The sequence below is a fragment of the Phyllopteryx taeniolatus genome, chromosome 2, assembly GCF_024500385.1.
Source record: "Phyllopteryx taeniolatus isolate TA_2022b chromosome 2, UOR_Ptae_1.2, whole genome shotgun sequence".
Lineage (NCBI taxonomy): Eukaryota > Metazoa > Chordata > Actinopteri > Syngnathiformes > Syngnathidae > Phyllopteryx > Phyllopteryx taeniolatus.
In genome coordinates, this window is record NC_084503.1 from 33409315 (window position 1) to 33424177 (window position 14863).

A 14863-nucleotide genomic window follows, 5' to 3' on the forward strand; every position below is an offset into this window, starting at 1 on the left:
TAGGAGCTTTACATTAAATTTGAATATCATATTTATTTATTTTTTAATCAATTATTAAAATATAGGAAATAATGGTTATTGTAGTCAAGTGTCATATATATATATCTCTTAATATTAAAGCAAAAGTAAGTAATTAGGGAACAAATATGTGAGTACATGAGGAAATATTTGCAAACAAATAAATATGGATAAAAATAATATTAAATATATAAATACATTCTTATGGGTAAATTTGTAAAAGGAAAATGGGAACTACTTAATGAATTGGAATTGATTACTAGGTAATTATGGAGTTTAACATTTGAGAGAGGAGTTAATTAAAGAAAGTGGTTATCTAAGAGCTTTTGTTCATGTCGAAAATAAGATATAGATTTAGATTGGAAGCCAAAAGCAGTAATCATTACACATCGTTAGGTGGCGGTAATGAACCATCTTAGTTTGCAAACCGCCGTTTAACACGACAAAGAAGAATCGAACAGCCACACACACAAACCGCCGTTCAACATTAAACACAACATAGAGGAAACACACACACACTTTTTTTTTTAAAGCACAAACGCCTCCATGCCGCACCAATGAGCAATTACGTCGCTATGTGAGAACATGGCGGAGGAAGACGCAATTGAACAACGTTCGGAAACAGAGTCCTTCATCAACCGCTGGATTGTAGATTATTATATATCGTTAGCGTTAGAGCTCTTTCAAAAAGACCAATACGAAGACTTTTGTGAAGTGAGAGATGTTATCAGCAGTAAGTATCAACTTTCCCAAATAATAGTGGTTGGGCCAAACTCAACTTTGATTAGCTATCTGAAGTTTATTGAGGTCTACTTGTTGGTTGAGAACGTCTACGTTCCTAGTTTCACCACGTTGTAGATGTGACGTGTGTATAATACAGTAGTATTGTCCTTGTTTACGTAAAATCGTGCTTTTTTTTTCAACGATATATGCCAGCGTTACGGTTTAACTGACTCCCAATTCGAGCTGTGGCCGTTGGGCTAACGCTACACAAGCAATCTTGTTCTCATGGTCAGCAGATTCGCCACACAGCTACATCGAAGTCGTTCAACTGTAGTATTCAAGTTTTCAATGAACACATGAAACACAACGTCTCCTTTGCTACACAACAAATTGTGAACGATGTAAAAAGTAAAACGTAAACAGCGATCCTCGAACCCCTTGATGCGTAAAAGTGAGTTTGAAAAAGTGATATCCTATTAAATCCATTTAGTTTAATATGACTCGGACTTGCGGCCGCATGTCTTGGACACTCGGGTGAAGAGAGGGGCGGAGCTGTCAACTGATCACCATCTGGTGGTGAGTTGGTTCCGATGGTGGGGGAAGATGCCGGTCCGACGTGGCAGGCCCAAACGTATTGTGAGGGTCTGCTGGGAACGTCTGGCAGAATCCCCTGTCAGAAGGAGTTTCAACTCCCACCTCCGACAGAACTTTGCTCATGTTCCGGGGGAGGCGATGGACATCGAGTCCGGGTGGACCATGTTCCGCGCCTCCATTGCTGAGGCGGCCGCCCGGGGGTGTGGCCGTAAGGTGGTCGGTGCCTGTCGTGGCGGCAATCCCCAAACCCGTTGGTGGACACCAACGGTGAGGGATGCCGTCAGGCTGAAGGAGGAGTCCTATCGGGCCTTTTTGGCCTGTGGGACTCCTGAGGCAGCTGATGGATACCGGCTGGCCAAGTGGAATGCAGCTCTGGTGGTCGCTGAAGCAAAAACTCTGGTATGGGAGGAGTTCGGTGAGGCCGTGGAGAAAGACTTCCGGACGGCTTCGAGAAAATTCTGGTCCACCATCCGGTGTCCCAGGAGAGGAAAGCAGTGCACCACCAACACTGTGTATAGTGGGGATGGGGCGCTGCTGACCTCGACTCGGGACGTTGTGAGTCGGTGGGGAGAATACTTCGAAGAACTCCTCAATTCCACTGACACGCCTTCCCATGAGGAAGCAGAGTGTGGGTTCTCTGAGGCGGGCTCTCCTATCTCTGGGTTTTGAAGTCACTGAAAACTCTCCTAGGTGGCAGGGCCCGAGGGATGGATGAGATTCGCCCAGAGTTCCTCAAGGCTCTGGATGTTGTGGGGCTGTCCTGGTTGACACGCCTCTGCAACGTCGCGTGGACATTGGGGACAGTGCCTCTGGATTGGCAGACTGGGGTGGTGGTCCCCCTTTTTAAGAAGGGGGACCGGAGGGTGTGTTCCAACTACAGGGGGATCACACTCCTCAGCCTCCCTGGTAAGGTCTATTCATTCAGGGGTGCTGGAGAGGAGTGTCCGTCGGGAAGTCGAATCTCAGATTCAGGAGGAGCAGTGTGGTTTTCGTCCTGGCCGTGGAAAAGTGGACCAGCTCTACACCCTCGGCAGGGTCCTCGAGGGTGCATGGGAGTTCGCCCAACCAGTCTACATGTGTTTTGTGGAAATGGAGAAGGCGTTCGACCGAGTCCCTCGGGAAGTCCTGTGGAGGGTGCTTCGGGAGTATGGGGTACCGAACCCCCTGATACGGGCTGTTCGGTCCCTGTACGACCGGAGTCAAGAGTTTGGTCCGCATATCCGGCAGTAAGTTGGACTCGTTCCCAGTGAGGGTTGGACTCCCCCAAGGCTGCCCTTTGTCACCAATTCTGTTCATAACTTTATGGACAGAATTTCTAGGTGCAGCCGAGGCGTAGAGGGGGTCCGGTTTGGTGGCCTCAGTATTGCATCTCTGCTTTTTGCGGATGATGTGGTTCTGTTAGCTTCATCAAGCCGTGATCTCCAACTCTCACTGGAGCAGTTCGCAGCCAAGTGTGAAGCGGCTGGGATGAGAATTAGCACCTCCAAATCTGAGACCATGGTCCTCAGTCGGAAAAAGGTGGCGTGCCCTCTCCAGGTCGGGGATGAGATCCTACCCCAAGTGGAGGAGTTCAAGTATCTTGGGGTCTTGTTCACGAGTGAGGGAAGAATGGAACGGGAGATCGACAGGCGGATCGGTGCATTGTCTGCAGTGATGCGGACTTTGTATCAGTCCGTTGTGGTAAAGAAGGAGCTAAGCCGAAAGGCGAAGCTCTCAATTTACCGGTCGATCTACGTTCCTGCCCTCACCTATGGTCACGAGCTGTGGGTCGTCACCGAAAGAACAAGATCCCGGATACAAGCGGCCTTCGGCTGGCCTGGGAGCGCCTTGGGATCCCCCCGGAAGAGCTGGATGATGTGGCTTGGAAGTCTGAGCGTCCCTGCTAAAGCTAGTGCCCCCGCGACCCGACCCGGATAAGCGGTAGAAAATGGATGGATGGATAGTTTAATGTGATGTTGGTCCACGTTTTGCCCATTCTTCCAGAAGCATATTTGTGAGGTCACACACTGATGTTGGACAAGAGGGCCTGGGTCAGTGTCCACTCGAAATCAATCCAAAGGTGTTCTATCGGGTTGAGGGCAGGACTCTATGCAGGCCAGTCAAGTTCATCCATACCAAATTCTCTTATCCATGTCATATGCTTTGTGTACTGCTGCACAGACATGTTGGAACAGGGTGGGATAATCTCCAAACTTGACTGTCCCAAATCTATTGGTATGGTAAAGCAGTCAGAGTTCTTTTGACTGGAGCAATGTCTTGGACATTTCCAACTTTTTAGGAACAGTTTGGAGATGGCCCCTTCATTTTCCAACATGACTGTGTGCCTCAGTGCACAAATCAAGGTTCATAACGACATAGATGAACTTGACTTTCCTGCACAATCGTGCCCTCAACCCGATAGTACACTTTTGGGTGAATTACAGCGGAGCCTGAGAGGCAGGTCTTCTCGTCCAACATCAGTGTCTAACCTCACAAATGCGCTTCTGGAAAAATGGTCATAGATTCCCATAAACACACTCTTGCAACTTGTGGAAAACCTTCCCAGAAGAGTTTAAGGTGTTGTAACTGCAGTGGGAGGACCGATTTCATATTAAACCCTATAGATTTAAGAATGGGATGTGCCTTAAATTCATATCTGAGTCAAGGTAGGTGAGTGAATACTTTTGGCAATACAGTATGTATTGGTGACTCTAAACAGGTGCAGCGGCGAGGTGGCATGTTTTAATCTGATGTATGTCTCAACTTTTTTGGGGGGGGTGAAATACAGAAGTCTCAAAGGCACCTTATTTATGATGTTATTGACTCACACACAACTATGCTAATCGGATTGCTGCAATAGATATATGAAAAAAAAGTCTCACTTTCCATTTTATATTTTCGCACAAGCTAATGTTCACTTGGTCAATTCAGTGTGGCTTTGAAAACAGGAATTTGTTCACTGCCCCACAAGATGAGATCAGTCACATCTTTTAAATCACTTAAAACTTTACAGACTGGCTTTTATGTGATGTTGTCTTCTCCACTCGACTCCCCAAACCCCAGCATTTAAAAAAATGAATGTATGCTTTTTTTGTTCTTTTTTTTTTTCATCCCTCTTCAGCCCTTGTGCTTTTAGCTGGGTCATATGCTTGTGAATGAATGTCGTAGTTCTGTTTTAAGTATGCTTTTCTGTTCTGTCAAAGTAATTGTTTTTATAGGTTCTATATAAATAAATAAGAAATGTGTGTGTGTGTTCTGCAGGTATCATTGTCCGTCCTGTGGCAAAAAATGATGTGATGCCGAGAAAGCTTCTGGTAATGCAGTTACTCTCCAGAGTAAATGAGGGCGAAAAACTTGGTGAGACTGCGGTATATTCATTCTGGGACACTGTCATGAATCTGCACCGGTAAAACTGGGAACAAGCATACCAACATTTGCGCCAAATTAGAAGATTTTACCTCCAATTGCAAACAAAGTCAGCGAAGGCCCTGTTATAGTATGTCTTTAACACTGCTTGCTGAGCAACTGAATTGGACCATGGGGAAAAAATGACAGTTCATTGCTCTTCGCCACACACCAGGCAACTTAGCACTGCATATACAATATACTGTACTGTATTATGCTTTTAATTGGACCACAGAAACAGCACGATTGTCAAGGAAGAAGTGGATGGCCACCAGTGTTTTCCCTAGGTTGAGCATTTACATGTGATTTTTGGCAGTGCGGTTAAGGGTGCCACCATGGTGTTTGATAATTGCATTAGAAATAATCTAGTCAAACAAAGGTTTATGATGAACTATGCTTATTTATTGCACACACACATCATTATTTCCAGTTAGCTATTTACAAAGTTGACAATTTCTGTCTGAAGAATAGATGTTCTTTGCTTTGGGGGGAAGCATCTTTAAGACTTTTCTGTATGGAAACGATTCAGGGGCAAGTCCATTTACACTAATGCTCATGCATGCAGCAAGGTGCTCTCCTTCAAGTCTGTTTCTCAGCCCAGTTTTGATTTGCATGAGGGGGAAAAAATGCATAACCATTTTGAAAGATGGCACAAGAAAATTAACATTTTTCACATTGTACTCTTTTGAATTATGGTTTAAAATCACTTGCCCTGTTTCCTTCCAAGCAGTCTCGCTCACAATTTAAACTAGACACGGAGATGATCAGGCTAGGCAAGGGTAGAAGTCTGCCCAATCATCATATCAAATGGCCAGCTTTTCCATCATGGCTCATTGGCTTTTGTCCTAACCATAAAAAATAAAAGTTCACACAAATTAATACTTTGTCATCATGGAATCCTAATTTACAGAGAAATAATCCCTGTGTGTTTTAATTAGGATTTGAGGGATTTTTTTTTGGGACAAATAAACACAACACAAAAATAACACCTATTTTTGGTAAAGAAATTGAGCATGGCCTTGAATGCTCCTGGGGACACGTTCCTTGAATGACATCCACTCTTAGATATCTGTGGCATCTTGTATGGGGAGGAATTTCCTGGTGAGGGTCTGCCGGTGAGCAGTGTTGGCATCATCATCCAACATTGCTTCCTGTTGCCGCAGAACACTGAAGGCTCCAAGGATGTGGAGATTCTCAAATCTCTTCTCAAAGTTTTTGATGAGACTGCTGATGTAAGTTTCAAGGACCTTGGCAGTGATAGATAATGATACTTTTTTTTTTCAAGAAAAAAATAATGAAAAGTAATTCCTCATACACCTGTGGTGTACTTCTTTCATCTTGACTGTCTCTTACAGTTGAAATAGCTTTCAAATGGCTTCATCTCTTAAAGAAGAAAAAGTTTGTCACACAGAATCAAAATCAGTGGTACAGTAAGAGTAAGTGATAATTACATAGTATTAACTTCTCAAATTTAGTTTTGATGTCAAAATCTACGGATATTCCCTACCGAATTGAAACTTTTTTCTACTCAAGCACTCGTAGCTATCTCTCACTCTTTTAGTGAGATTAGGCTTTACTCGATCAGGATTTTTGGGGCTGATCAGCGAGTTTAAAAAGACGATAACCTATCACAGATCCGATTACGAGATGAGCAATGTGTCTATTTAAATGAACTGTAAATAAAAGGTAATTAAATTACTTTATTGTAATTAAATTACTTCATGCACACCGAAACTTAAGAGCATGATTCGACATAACGCAGGCATGTTTACATACAACCGTTAGTGCTAGTACTAGCTTGCTATGTTACATAACATTTTGTTCCCTGCTTGCGAGCGGTATCGTATTAAAAGTACGTGAACATACCTCAAGCAGTCTTTCAATTAAAGTCCTCTGCTGAGCACCGGTGACCACCAGCACACGTTTTCCCCCATTTTGTTCTTATAACTCACACAATGCAATCCATTGCTGTAGTCGTTGCCATGGTAATGTGTGTCTGGTCGCATCGGAGTTGACAAGATAAAGCCCCGAGATTGTAAAAGATGGGATGCGGTGGTATCGGAATACAATAATTTATTGCAGTAGTCTGACATAGTGCAATTGTGAAAGAGCAAATTTGTCTTGCTGGATCTTTTTAAACCTGTGGGACTGTACTTTTTTATTTATTTATTTATTTATTTTTATAACTACAGTCAGTTGTTGCTATTTTCTGATACCCTCTCATCATTATGTGACCTGCTAATTAGAACAAGCCTGCTATTAACAACAAGAAGAGCAAGCAAGATGCCTCCCTTTTCCACTGAGGACTATCACGGACTGCTGCAGAGGATGTCAATCCTGGAAACGAAAATCCACCGTCTTGAAGTGTGTGTGGATGTAAATGGACAGTCGGGGAATGAAACCACTCTACCAATGTCTCAAAATGGTGAGCAGAAGTGTGCGAACTGACATCCACTTATCTCAACAAAGAGAATTGATGTGGACTGTGGAAACGGTAATGGACCAGCCAGCTGTTCTCCCTGGAATTTACTGGGAGCAAAGCACAAAGATATCTCAAGATATCTCAAAAGTTTTCTCTGTCAATTGACTGTTGTCGTACTAGACCGGTTCCAACTACCGGAGACAAATTCCTTGTGTTTTTTTGGACATACTTGGCAAAATAAAGATGATTCTGATTCTTAAGCTATTGGACATCATCTGCATTTTTGGGGAGCGCAGACATCTTTACAAGGCAGACGGTTTCTGTCTAAATAGACAAGGGGTTAAGTTATTGGCTGCCAACATTTTTTACTGCGTACGTCATTGAGCTGCCCAAAAAGAAACACTGGCCATGGTGACAAGGCTAAAGGACAAAACGATCCAGTTATTCCCAAAAAATTGGAGGAACAGGAGATAAGGCGACACAAGGCGCAGACTGATTTATCCTGGTCATCCAATCGGAGGAGCAAATGACAAATGAGATGAGCCAACACGTTGACTCTCCCACACCCCTCCCTGCCCCATTGGAGCAAAGCCCAAAGCAAAACTCACTCTCTACTAGCCTAAATTCTCTGCTAGGTGTGATGGACAGGATGAAGACTTGTCAATTTTGGAATCCAACGCACACCACGCCAAGATCTGCCTCCCTCCCCCCCTCGCCTGAAACCACCGTCCACTTAAATGCGAAGAGCCCCTCCTCCACCCATGAAGAACCTTATCTGCGAATCTGACTGATGTCTGCGGGGTCTTTCCCAGAATGAGTCAGACCCCTATGGAGATCAGACATTTTTTATCCCTTTAATTACAAGGGATTTTTTTTGACAATTGTCCTTTTAGTCCTTTAGTACTTAGAGCAGTTTGAATGACAAATATTGCAATAGTCCGATCCAATGACCATTTTTGCAAAGGGTGCCGAGACTTCAAGGAGTGTATGCAGTTTAGTGACGAGTAGCGCGATAATCTGGGACAATGTTGATTTTGCAAATGTTGCAGATACTCTTCAATCAGTGTGCAAATGGAGCAGATGCTACTCTGGCAGGAGTGGCCAGTATTGGTCAACAACAGCTATGCAAATAGTACAGCGTGGCGAGACTACTACAGTGAGTGCACGAGTAATATATAATTGGCCCCACAGAAATGTGACAACAACCTTAAGTCAAAAAATTGCCAGCATGTTTTAATGGAATTGTAGGTTTGGTGTTTAAGAAGTTGATCGCAAGAGGGAAGAAGCTGTTGGAATGTCTGCTAGTTCTATTTTGCATTGATCGGTAGCGCCAACCTGAGGGAAGGAGCTGGAAGAGCTGGTGACTGGGATGTGGAGGGTCCGAGAGGATTTTGCATGCTCTTGTCTTAGTTCTGGCAGCGTGCAAGTCCTCAAGGGTGGGTAGGGGAGTACCGACAATCCTTTCAGCAGTTCTGATTGTCCGTTGCAGTCGGAGTTTGTCCTTTTTTGTAGCAGCACCAAACCGAAGAACATAGGACTGATTCAATGACCGCTGTATAGAACTGCCTCAGCAGCGCCTGTGGCAGGCCATGCTTTCTCAGAAGCCGCAGGAAGTACATCCTCTGCTGGGTATTTTTGATGACGGAGTTGATGTTGGTCGCCCACTTCAGGTCTTGAAGGTCTCGACGGTTGACACAAGGCAGCTGGACAACGTGAGGGGCAGCTGTGGCGAAGGATGCCTCCTGAAGTCCACGATCATCTCTACAGTCTTGAGCCTGTTCAGCTCCAGGTTGTGTCGGCCGCACCACAGCTCCAGCCGCTCCACTTCCTGTCGATATGCAGACTCGTCACCGTCCTTGATGAGGCCAATGACAGTGGTGTCATATGCAAACTTCAGGAGTTTGACAGCCGGGTGCGCTGAGGTGCAGTCGTTCGTGTAGAGAGAGAAGAGCAGCGGAGAGAGGACACAACCTTGGGGCGCCCCAGTGCTGATGTTGCGTGTGGATGAGGTGGTCTCTCCCAGCCTCACCTGCTGTGTCCTGCCCGTCAGGAAGCTGTAAATCCACTGGCAGATGGCAGGTGAGACGCTGAGCTGGAGAAGCCTGGATGAAAGGAGTTCACGGATGATGGTGTTGAACGCTGAGCTGAAGTCCACGAACAGGATCCTCGCGTAGGTCCCTGTCGAGGTGTTCAAGAATGAAGTGCAGTCCCATGTTGACTGCGTCATCTGCAGACCTGTTCGCTCGGTAGGCAAACTGCAGGGGACCTGTGATGCTCTTGAGGTGGTCCAGCACGAGACGTTCAAAGGACTTCATGACCACAGATGTCAAGGCGACAGGCCTGTAGTCATTTAGACCTGAGATTGCAGGTTTCTTGGGGATTGGAATGATGGTGGAGCGTTTGAAACGGGATGGTACTTCGCACAGTTCCAGAGATCTATTGAAGATCTGAGTGAAGACTGTCGCAGGCTGGTCAGACTTTGAGGCAGGATGGGGACACATGGTCTGGGCCTGCCGCTTTGTTAATCTTTTCTTCTTTGAAGATGCGTCTCACATCCTGTTCGTGGATGGTAAACGCAGAAGTCAGAGGTGCGATTGTGGTCGGGGGTGCGGCCGGATGGGTGTGGGGTGTGAAAGTATCCTTTTCAAATCTGCAGTAGAAGGTATTCAAGTCGATGGCTAGTGTGCTATTGTTCTCAGGTTGGGGGGATCGTCGCTTGTAATTAGTCACCGATTGGAATGCATGCCAGACTGATTTAGTCGTTAGCGCTAAACTGTTTTTCCAACTTTGCTGCATAGTTCCTCTTTGCAATGTTAATTTCTTTAGTCAGGAGGTTTCTAGCGCGATTATACAGGGCCCTGTCCCCACTCTGATTTGCGTCCTCCTTATCTTGGAGAGGCTGCTTAAGTTTGGCAGTGAACCACGGCTTGTTGTTGTTGAAAGTGCGAAATGACTTTGTTGGTCCACACACATCTTCGCAGAAACTGATATAGGATGTGACAGTGTCGTATATTCATCCAGGCTGCCAGCTGAATTTTCAAAGACACTCAAGTCTGTGCAGTCTAAACAGCTTTGAAGTTCCATCTTTGCTTCATTGGTCCACTTTTTCACAGTTTTCACTGTAGGCTTCACGCATTTAAGTTCTTGCCTGTACGTCGGTATTAAGTGATTTAAGCAGTGATCAGACGAGCCCAGGGTTGCACGAGGTATAGCACTGTATGCGTTTTTTTAGAGTAGTATAGCAGTGGTCTAAAATGTTAGTTTCCCTGGTAGGACAGTCGATGTGCTGCTTGTATTTAGGGAGTTCGTGGTTGAGTTTAGCTTTGTTAAAGCCCGTGAGAATAATGAGGGGTGAGTCCGGGTGTTTTTTTTTTTTTTTTCAATTTCGTTGACTTGTTCGGCGAGCGTTAGCAGTGCGGCCTTCGTGTTAGCTTGAGGCGGGATGTACGCTCCAGCGAGGATGAATGATGCAAACTCACGCGGCAAGTAGAATGGCTTAGTTCAAATACAGCGACTCCAAACGCGGGCTGCAGTGTGTGCTGAGCTCCGTTACGTCCGTACACCATTTTATGTTGATATAGAAGCATATCCCGCCGCCTTTTGTTTTCCCCGTTAACTCTGTGATGCGGTCTGCTCAGTGAAGATGAAAACCCGGAAGCATAACGGCGCCGTCGGGTACAGCCTCACAAAGCCAAGTCTCCGTAAAGCATATGGCGGCGGAACGTCCGAAGTCTTTATTGGTCTTTATCAGAAGATGAAGCTTGTCCATTTTGTTGGGTAAGGAGCGTACATTCGCGAGGTGGATCGACGGGAACGCCAATCCGTATCCTCTCTTGCGGAGTTTCACCTGGATGCCGGCTCGCTTCCCTCTGTGGCGTCGCCTCCGCCTCCATGCGCTGAAAACCGCCGACGCCGCTCCGGTGAGTAACTCGGGGAAAAAACTGAGCGGATTTGCGAAAGTTGGTGAAAGAAAGTCCGGAGTAGCCTCCTTGATGGTTAGCAAGTCTCCCCTTGTGTCAGTGAGTAGTGTAATGTCTCCAAAGACGAACGAAAAACACAAAATCAAAAACAATACTAGAGAGTGCGTAACCGAGGCGACCACACTGGTAGGCGCCATCTTGGTAACATCTCTAAGAATGTTGAAATTCTATCAATTGACATTAAGGATATGGCTATTTCTGACCATTTTTGTGTATTCTTTGAATTACAGATTCTTCCCAAAGAACCTGTCTATTAAGAAAAGGTACATAAATGAGAGTACTGCCACTAAGTTTATGGAGACCATTGCTGTGCCACAAACTGAATGCTGAGACAGTTGATGAACTTTTAGATAATTTCACCTGTAAAATTTCAAATGTCATGAATGCTGTCACTCCTATTAAAACTAAGACAATCTTGAGGTGACCTAGAACACTGTGGAGGAGCACAATGATGGTAAAGACCTGTAAATCAAAGTTTTAGGAAAGCAGAACGTAAGTGGAGAAAAACTAAATTGCAAATTGACTATGACCTCTACAGACAAAGTCTTTGGAATTTTAACCAAGACTAAGGCCAGATAGCAACTTTTCTGAAATAATCAGTAAGAACTTCAACAATACTCTCACTCTGTTTGCTGTGGTTGACAAGCTCACAACCCCTCCGAATCAGATAGTTCCAGAACTCCTAACAGCAGATAAATGCAATGAATTTGCTTATTTTAGTGAAAAAATGCAATCCATCAGCTTTTTCAAAGCTATTGCAAAGTCTGTGCTAGCTGATTTGCAGCAAATAATCAATTGCTCACTTCAGTCAGGCGGGTTTCCTAAATGTCCTAAAGTAGCTGTCATTAAGCCTCTGCTAAAAAGTTTAATGCTGGACGCTTCCATGTTAGCAAGCTGTAGACCAATCTCAAATCTCACTTTCATAGCCAAGATTGTTGTTATTTTTAATCAACTCAGCAATTTCTTTAACTTAAATGGACTTTTTGACAAATTTCAATCAGGGTTCCGAACTCATCACAGTACAGAATCGGCTCTTATCAACGTGCTAAATGATATAAGATTGAATACTGACTCGGGAAAGCTGGTCTTGTTGGTCCTCAGTGTGGCTTTTGATACGGTAGATCATAATACTGCTGAACAAGTTGGAAACGTGTTTAGGACTAAATGGAACAGTCCTTAAATGGTTCAGGTACTACCTGGAGGAATGGAGTTATTTTGTAACCATTGGAAGTATTCAATCTCATCGAATGGCAATGACCTCTGGGGTCCCTCAAGGGTCAGTTCTTTGACCCCTCCTTTTCAGCCTGTATATGCTACCCTTGAACTTTAATTTTGAGTATCATAGCTATGCAGATGACACACAGTTATATCTAGCAGTGTCTCCAGATGACTACAGTTCAATTGAGGTGTTTTGTCACTAGCCGAAATAGATAAATATCTGGATGAGCCAAAATTTTCTTCAATTAAACCACAACAAAACTGAGTAGATTGTTTTTGGCAATAAAGAAAAGAGCGTTGCTGTTAGCAAATACTTGGAGTCACTCTATTTAAAAACCAAAGACCAAGTCTGAAAACTTGCTGTTCTGATAGAGTCACCTCTTAAGCTGAAGCATCGAAAGTCAGAATAGATTTTAAAGTTCTGCTCCTGGTCTATAAATTACTAAACTGTTTATGTCCTGAATACATGAATGGAATGCTAATGGTATATAAACCCAGTAGGGATCTGAGATCGCCACACTCAGGTCAAATAGTGAAATACAGAGTCCAACGCAAACATGGTGAAGCAGCATTTCGCTGCACACAAATGGAATAAGTTGCCAACAGAAGTGATGTCAGCCCCAAGTGTGCATGTTTTTAAGTCCAGGTTAAAAACTCTTCTTTTTTCCCATACTTTTTAGAGCATTTCCACTTTTAAATGATGCACTGTACACCGTTTTAATCTTATTTTACTTCGTGTTTTAAACATTTTTAGCTGTTTTTTTTCTTTGTTTTTAAATGCTTTTAATCATGTAGAGTACATTGAGTTACCTTGTATGAAATGCGCTATACAGGAAGTCCTCGATTTACGAACGAGTTCCGTTCCTACGCTGGCGACGTAACACGAATTTCGGCGTAAGTCGGATTTCACCGTTAAAGTCGCAATTTACGGCGAAATACTTATGTTACAGGTATGGTCCCACGTGATTGTGACAGTAAGCTCAGTGTGTGTGGGCGTGTGTGAGTGTGACGGGACTGCGCAGGCGTCGTCCGCGCGGGACTGCGAAGGACGAAGGGGTGCGCGCCGGTACGCGTGTACAGTCGCAAGTGTAGTGACGGCGACCGGGGGAGAGTAGCGATTAACGGTGGACCCGTTGACGTTGAATGTGCAGAGGAGCTAATAAAGCCATTAAAGCAGCAAATCGATGCTTTGTGCCTTTGTTAACCCCTGCGTCTCCCGACCACGGTCAGGTGACCATAGCAGGAAAGGTTAACACTTAGTATAAAGAAACTAAAATACATTCAAATAATTAAAATAAATAAGCTGTACTTACACTCTCAGTAGTAATGGTGAAAAAAGGAGGGCGAAAAAGGCAAAGATACTCCCGGCGCACAAACACAGAGAAGCACTATGCACTAGCTAAGCAGAAACACTATGCTGCTTGGACAAAACGGCGGACGAGGCACGGGCGTCGTAAAGTCAAAACGTCGTGGGTCGAGTGCGTCCTAACTCGAGGACTTCATGTAAAAATAAATTTGCTTTGCTTTGTAGTCTGATCCAGGCATTGTGTTGTCTGTCCCATACCTCCATGTATGTGTTGTATTTCCAAGAAAAACGCTTGTAATTCTTTTTACTTCGCATGATGTTTTTTCCCCCCCTCTTTTCAGTTAACATGACACTTAGCACTGTCAAGACTACTTTCTTCTTCGTCTCTCCTTTACTTCTGTTTTTATGCCCCATATCTAGTCACTACTTTCTGTGGTGCCCCTAGTGGTTGGATGAGGCACCACAGTATTTCTGTGTGTGTGTTGTTTTTAAGTTTTTATTTTTATTTATTTATTTATTTCTTAAGTTTAAGACGTCCATCTATCTGAGGGAGGCAGCTTGTGAGAAATTATGATTAAGCATGCCTGCGGCTGCGTGTACTTTGAAGCCTTTCAAGCTGCTTAGCTTAGCTTGCTAACCACTAACAACGATAGCAGACCACCCTCGATGGGAAACTCTGGTGAACAAGAGGAGAAACAGGGACAGTGTCAACTAAGAGCAGGTTTATTCATTGATTTACATCCAGCCACTGAATCGTTTCAGATCATATCGTCTTTTTTTATTTTTTTATTTTTTTTGTTTGTCCCGTTCAGCTGTTGGGTCAAGCAGAAAGGAAGATCTGTATCCCTTTTATGCCGGAACAGATTGTGTGTCACAGTGGACTTTTTAAGCTGCCACTGTGGTTTATTTGTATTCTGATGGATATTTATTGAGAATTACAGTTGTTCAGTCAAACAACAGTGACAGAAAAAACAAAGGAGAGAGTCAAAAGGTAACTAAATAATAGGAAAAGACAAAAAAAGGCAAAGCAGTTGCTGTGAACAAGATGAGGAAAGTAAAGCATTATTTAATTAGTACAATGACACATTGGATTTGAGTGTTGTATGGGTCAGTAGTGCTACACCCTGTGAGGGAAGGACATGACAATATAGGACAGGACAGTGACAGGAGGTGATGCTTGTTGACCTGGCTGTACAACTGAAGTGTGGTGGTAGTGGC

At 44.2% G+C, this 14863-nt stretch overlaps 1 protein-coding gene across 8 annotated transcripts in view; it reads left to right on the forward strand.

Moving 5' to 3' along the window:
- The first annotated feature begins 465 nt into the window (after positions 1-465).
- Positions 466-14863, forward strand: part of terfa (telomeric repeat binding factor a) — a 52939-nt gene continuing 38541 nt past the window's right edge. The window contains exons 1-2 of one of the 8 annotated variants that reach the window (XR_009787435.1): positions 466-751; positions 4576-4671. Coding sequence is in view for 1 of the 8 variants with exons in the window: in XM_061765811.1 (XP_061621795.1) it covers positions 604-751; positions 4576-4671 (244 nt within the window). In the remaining 7 variants the exon portion in view is untranslated. Of the gene's footprint in view, positions 752-4575; positions 4672-6965; positions 7145-14438 lie in introns of those variants that run through there. The other 7 variants (XR_009787434.1, XR_009787433.1, XM_061765811.1 and 4 more) reach the window with 7 other exon arrangements.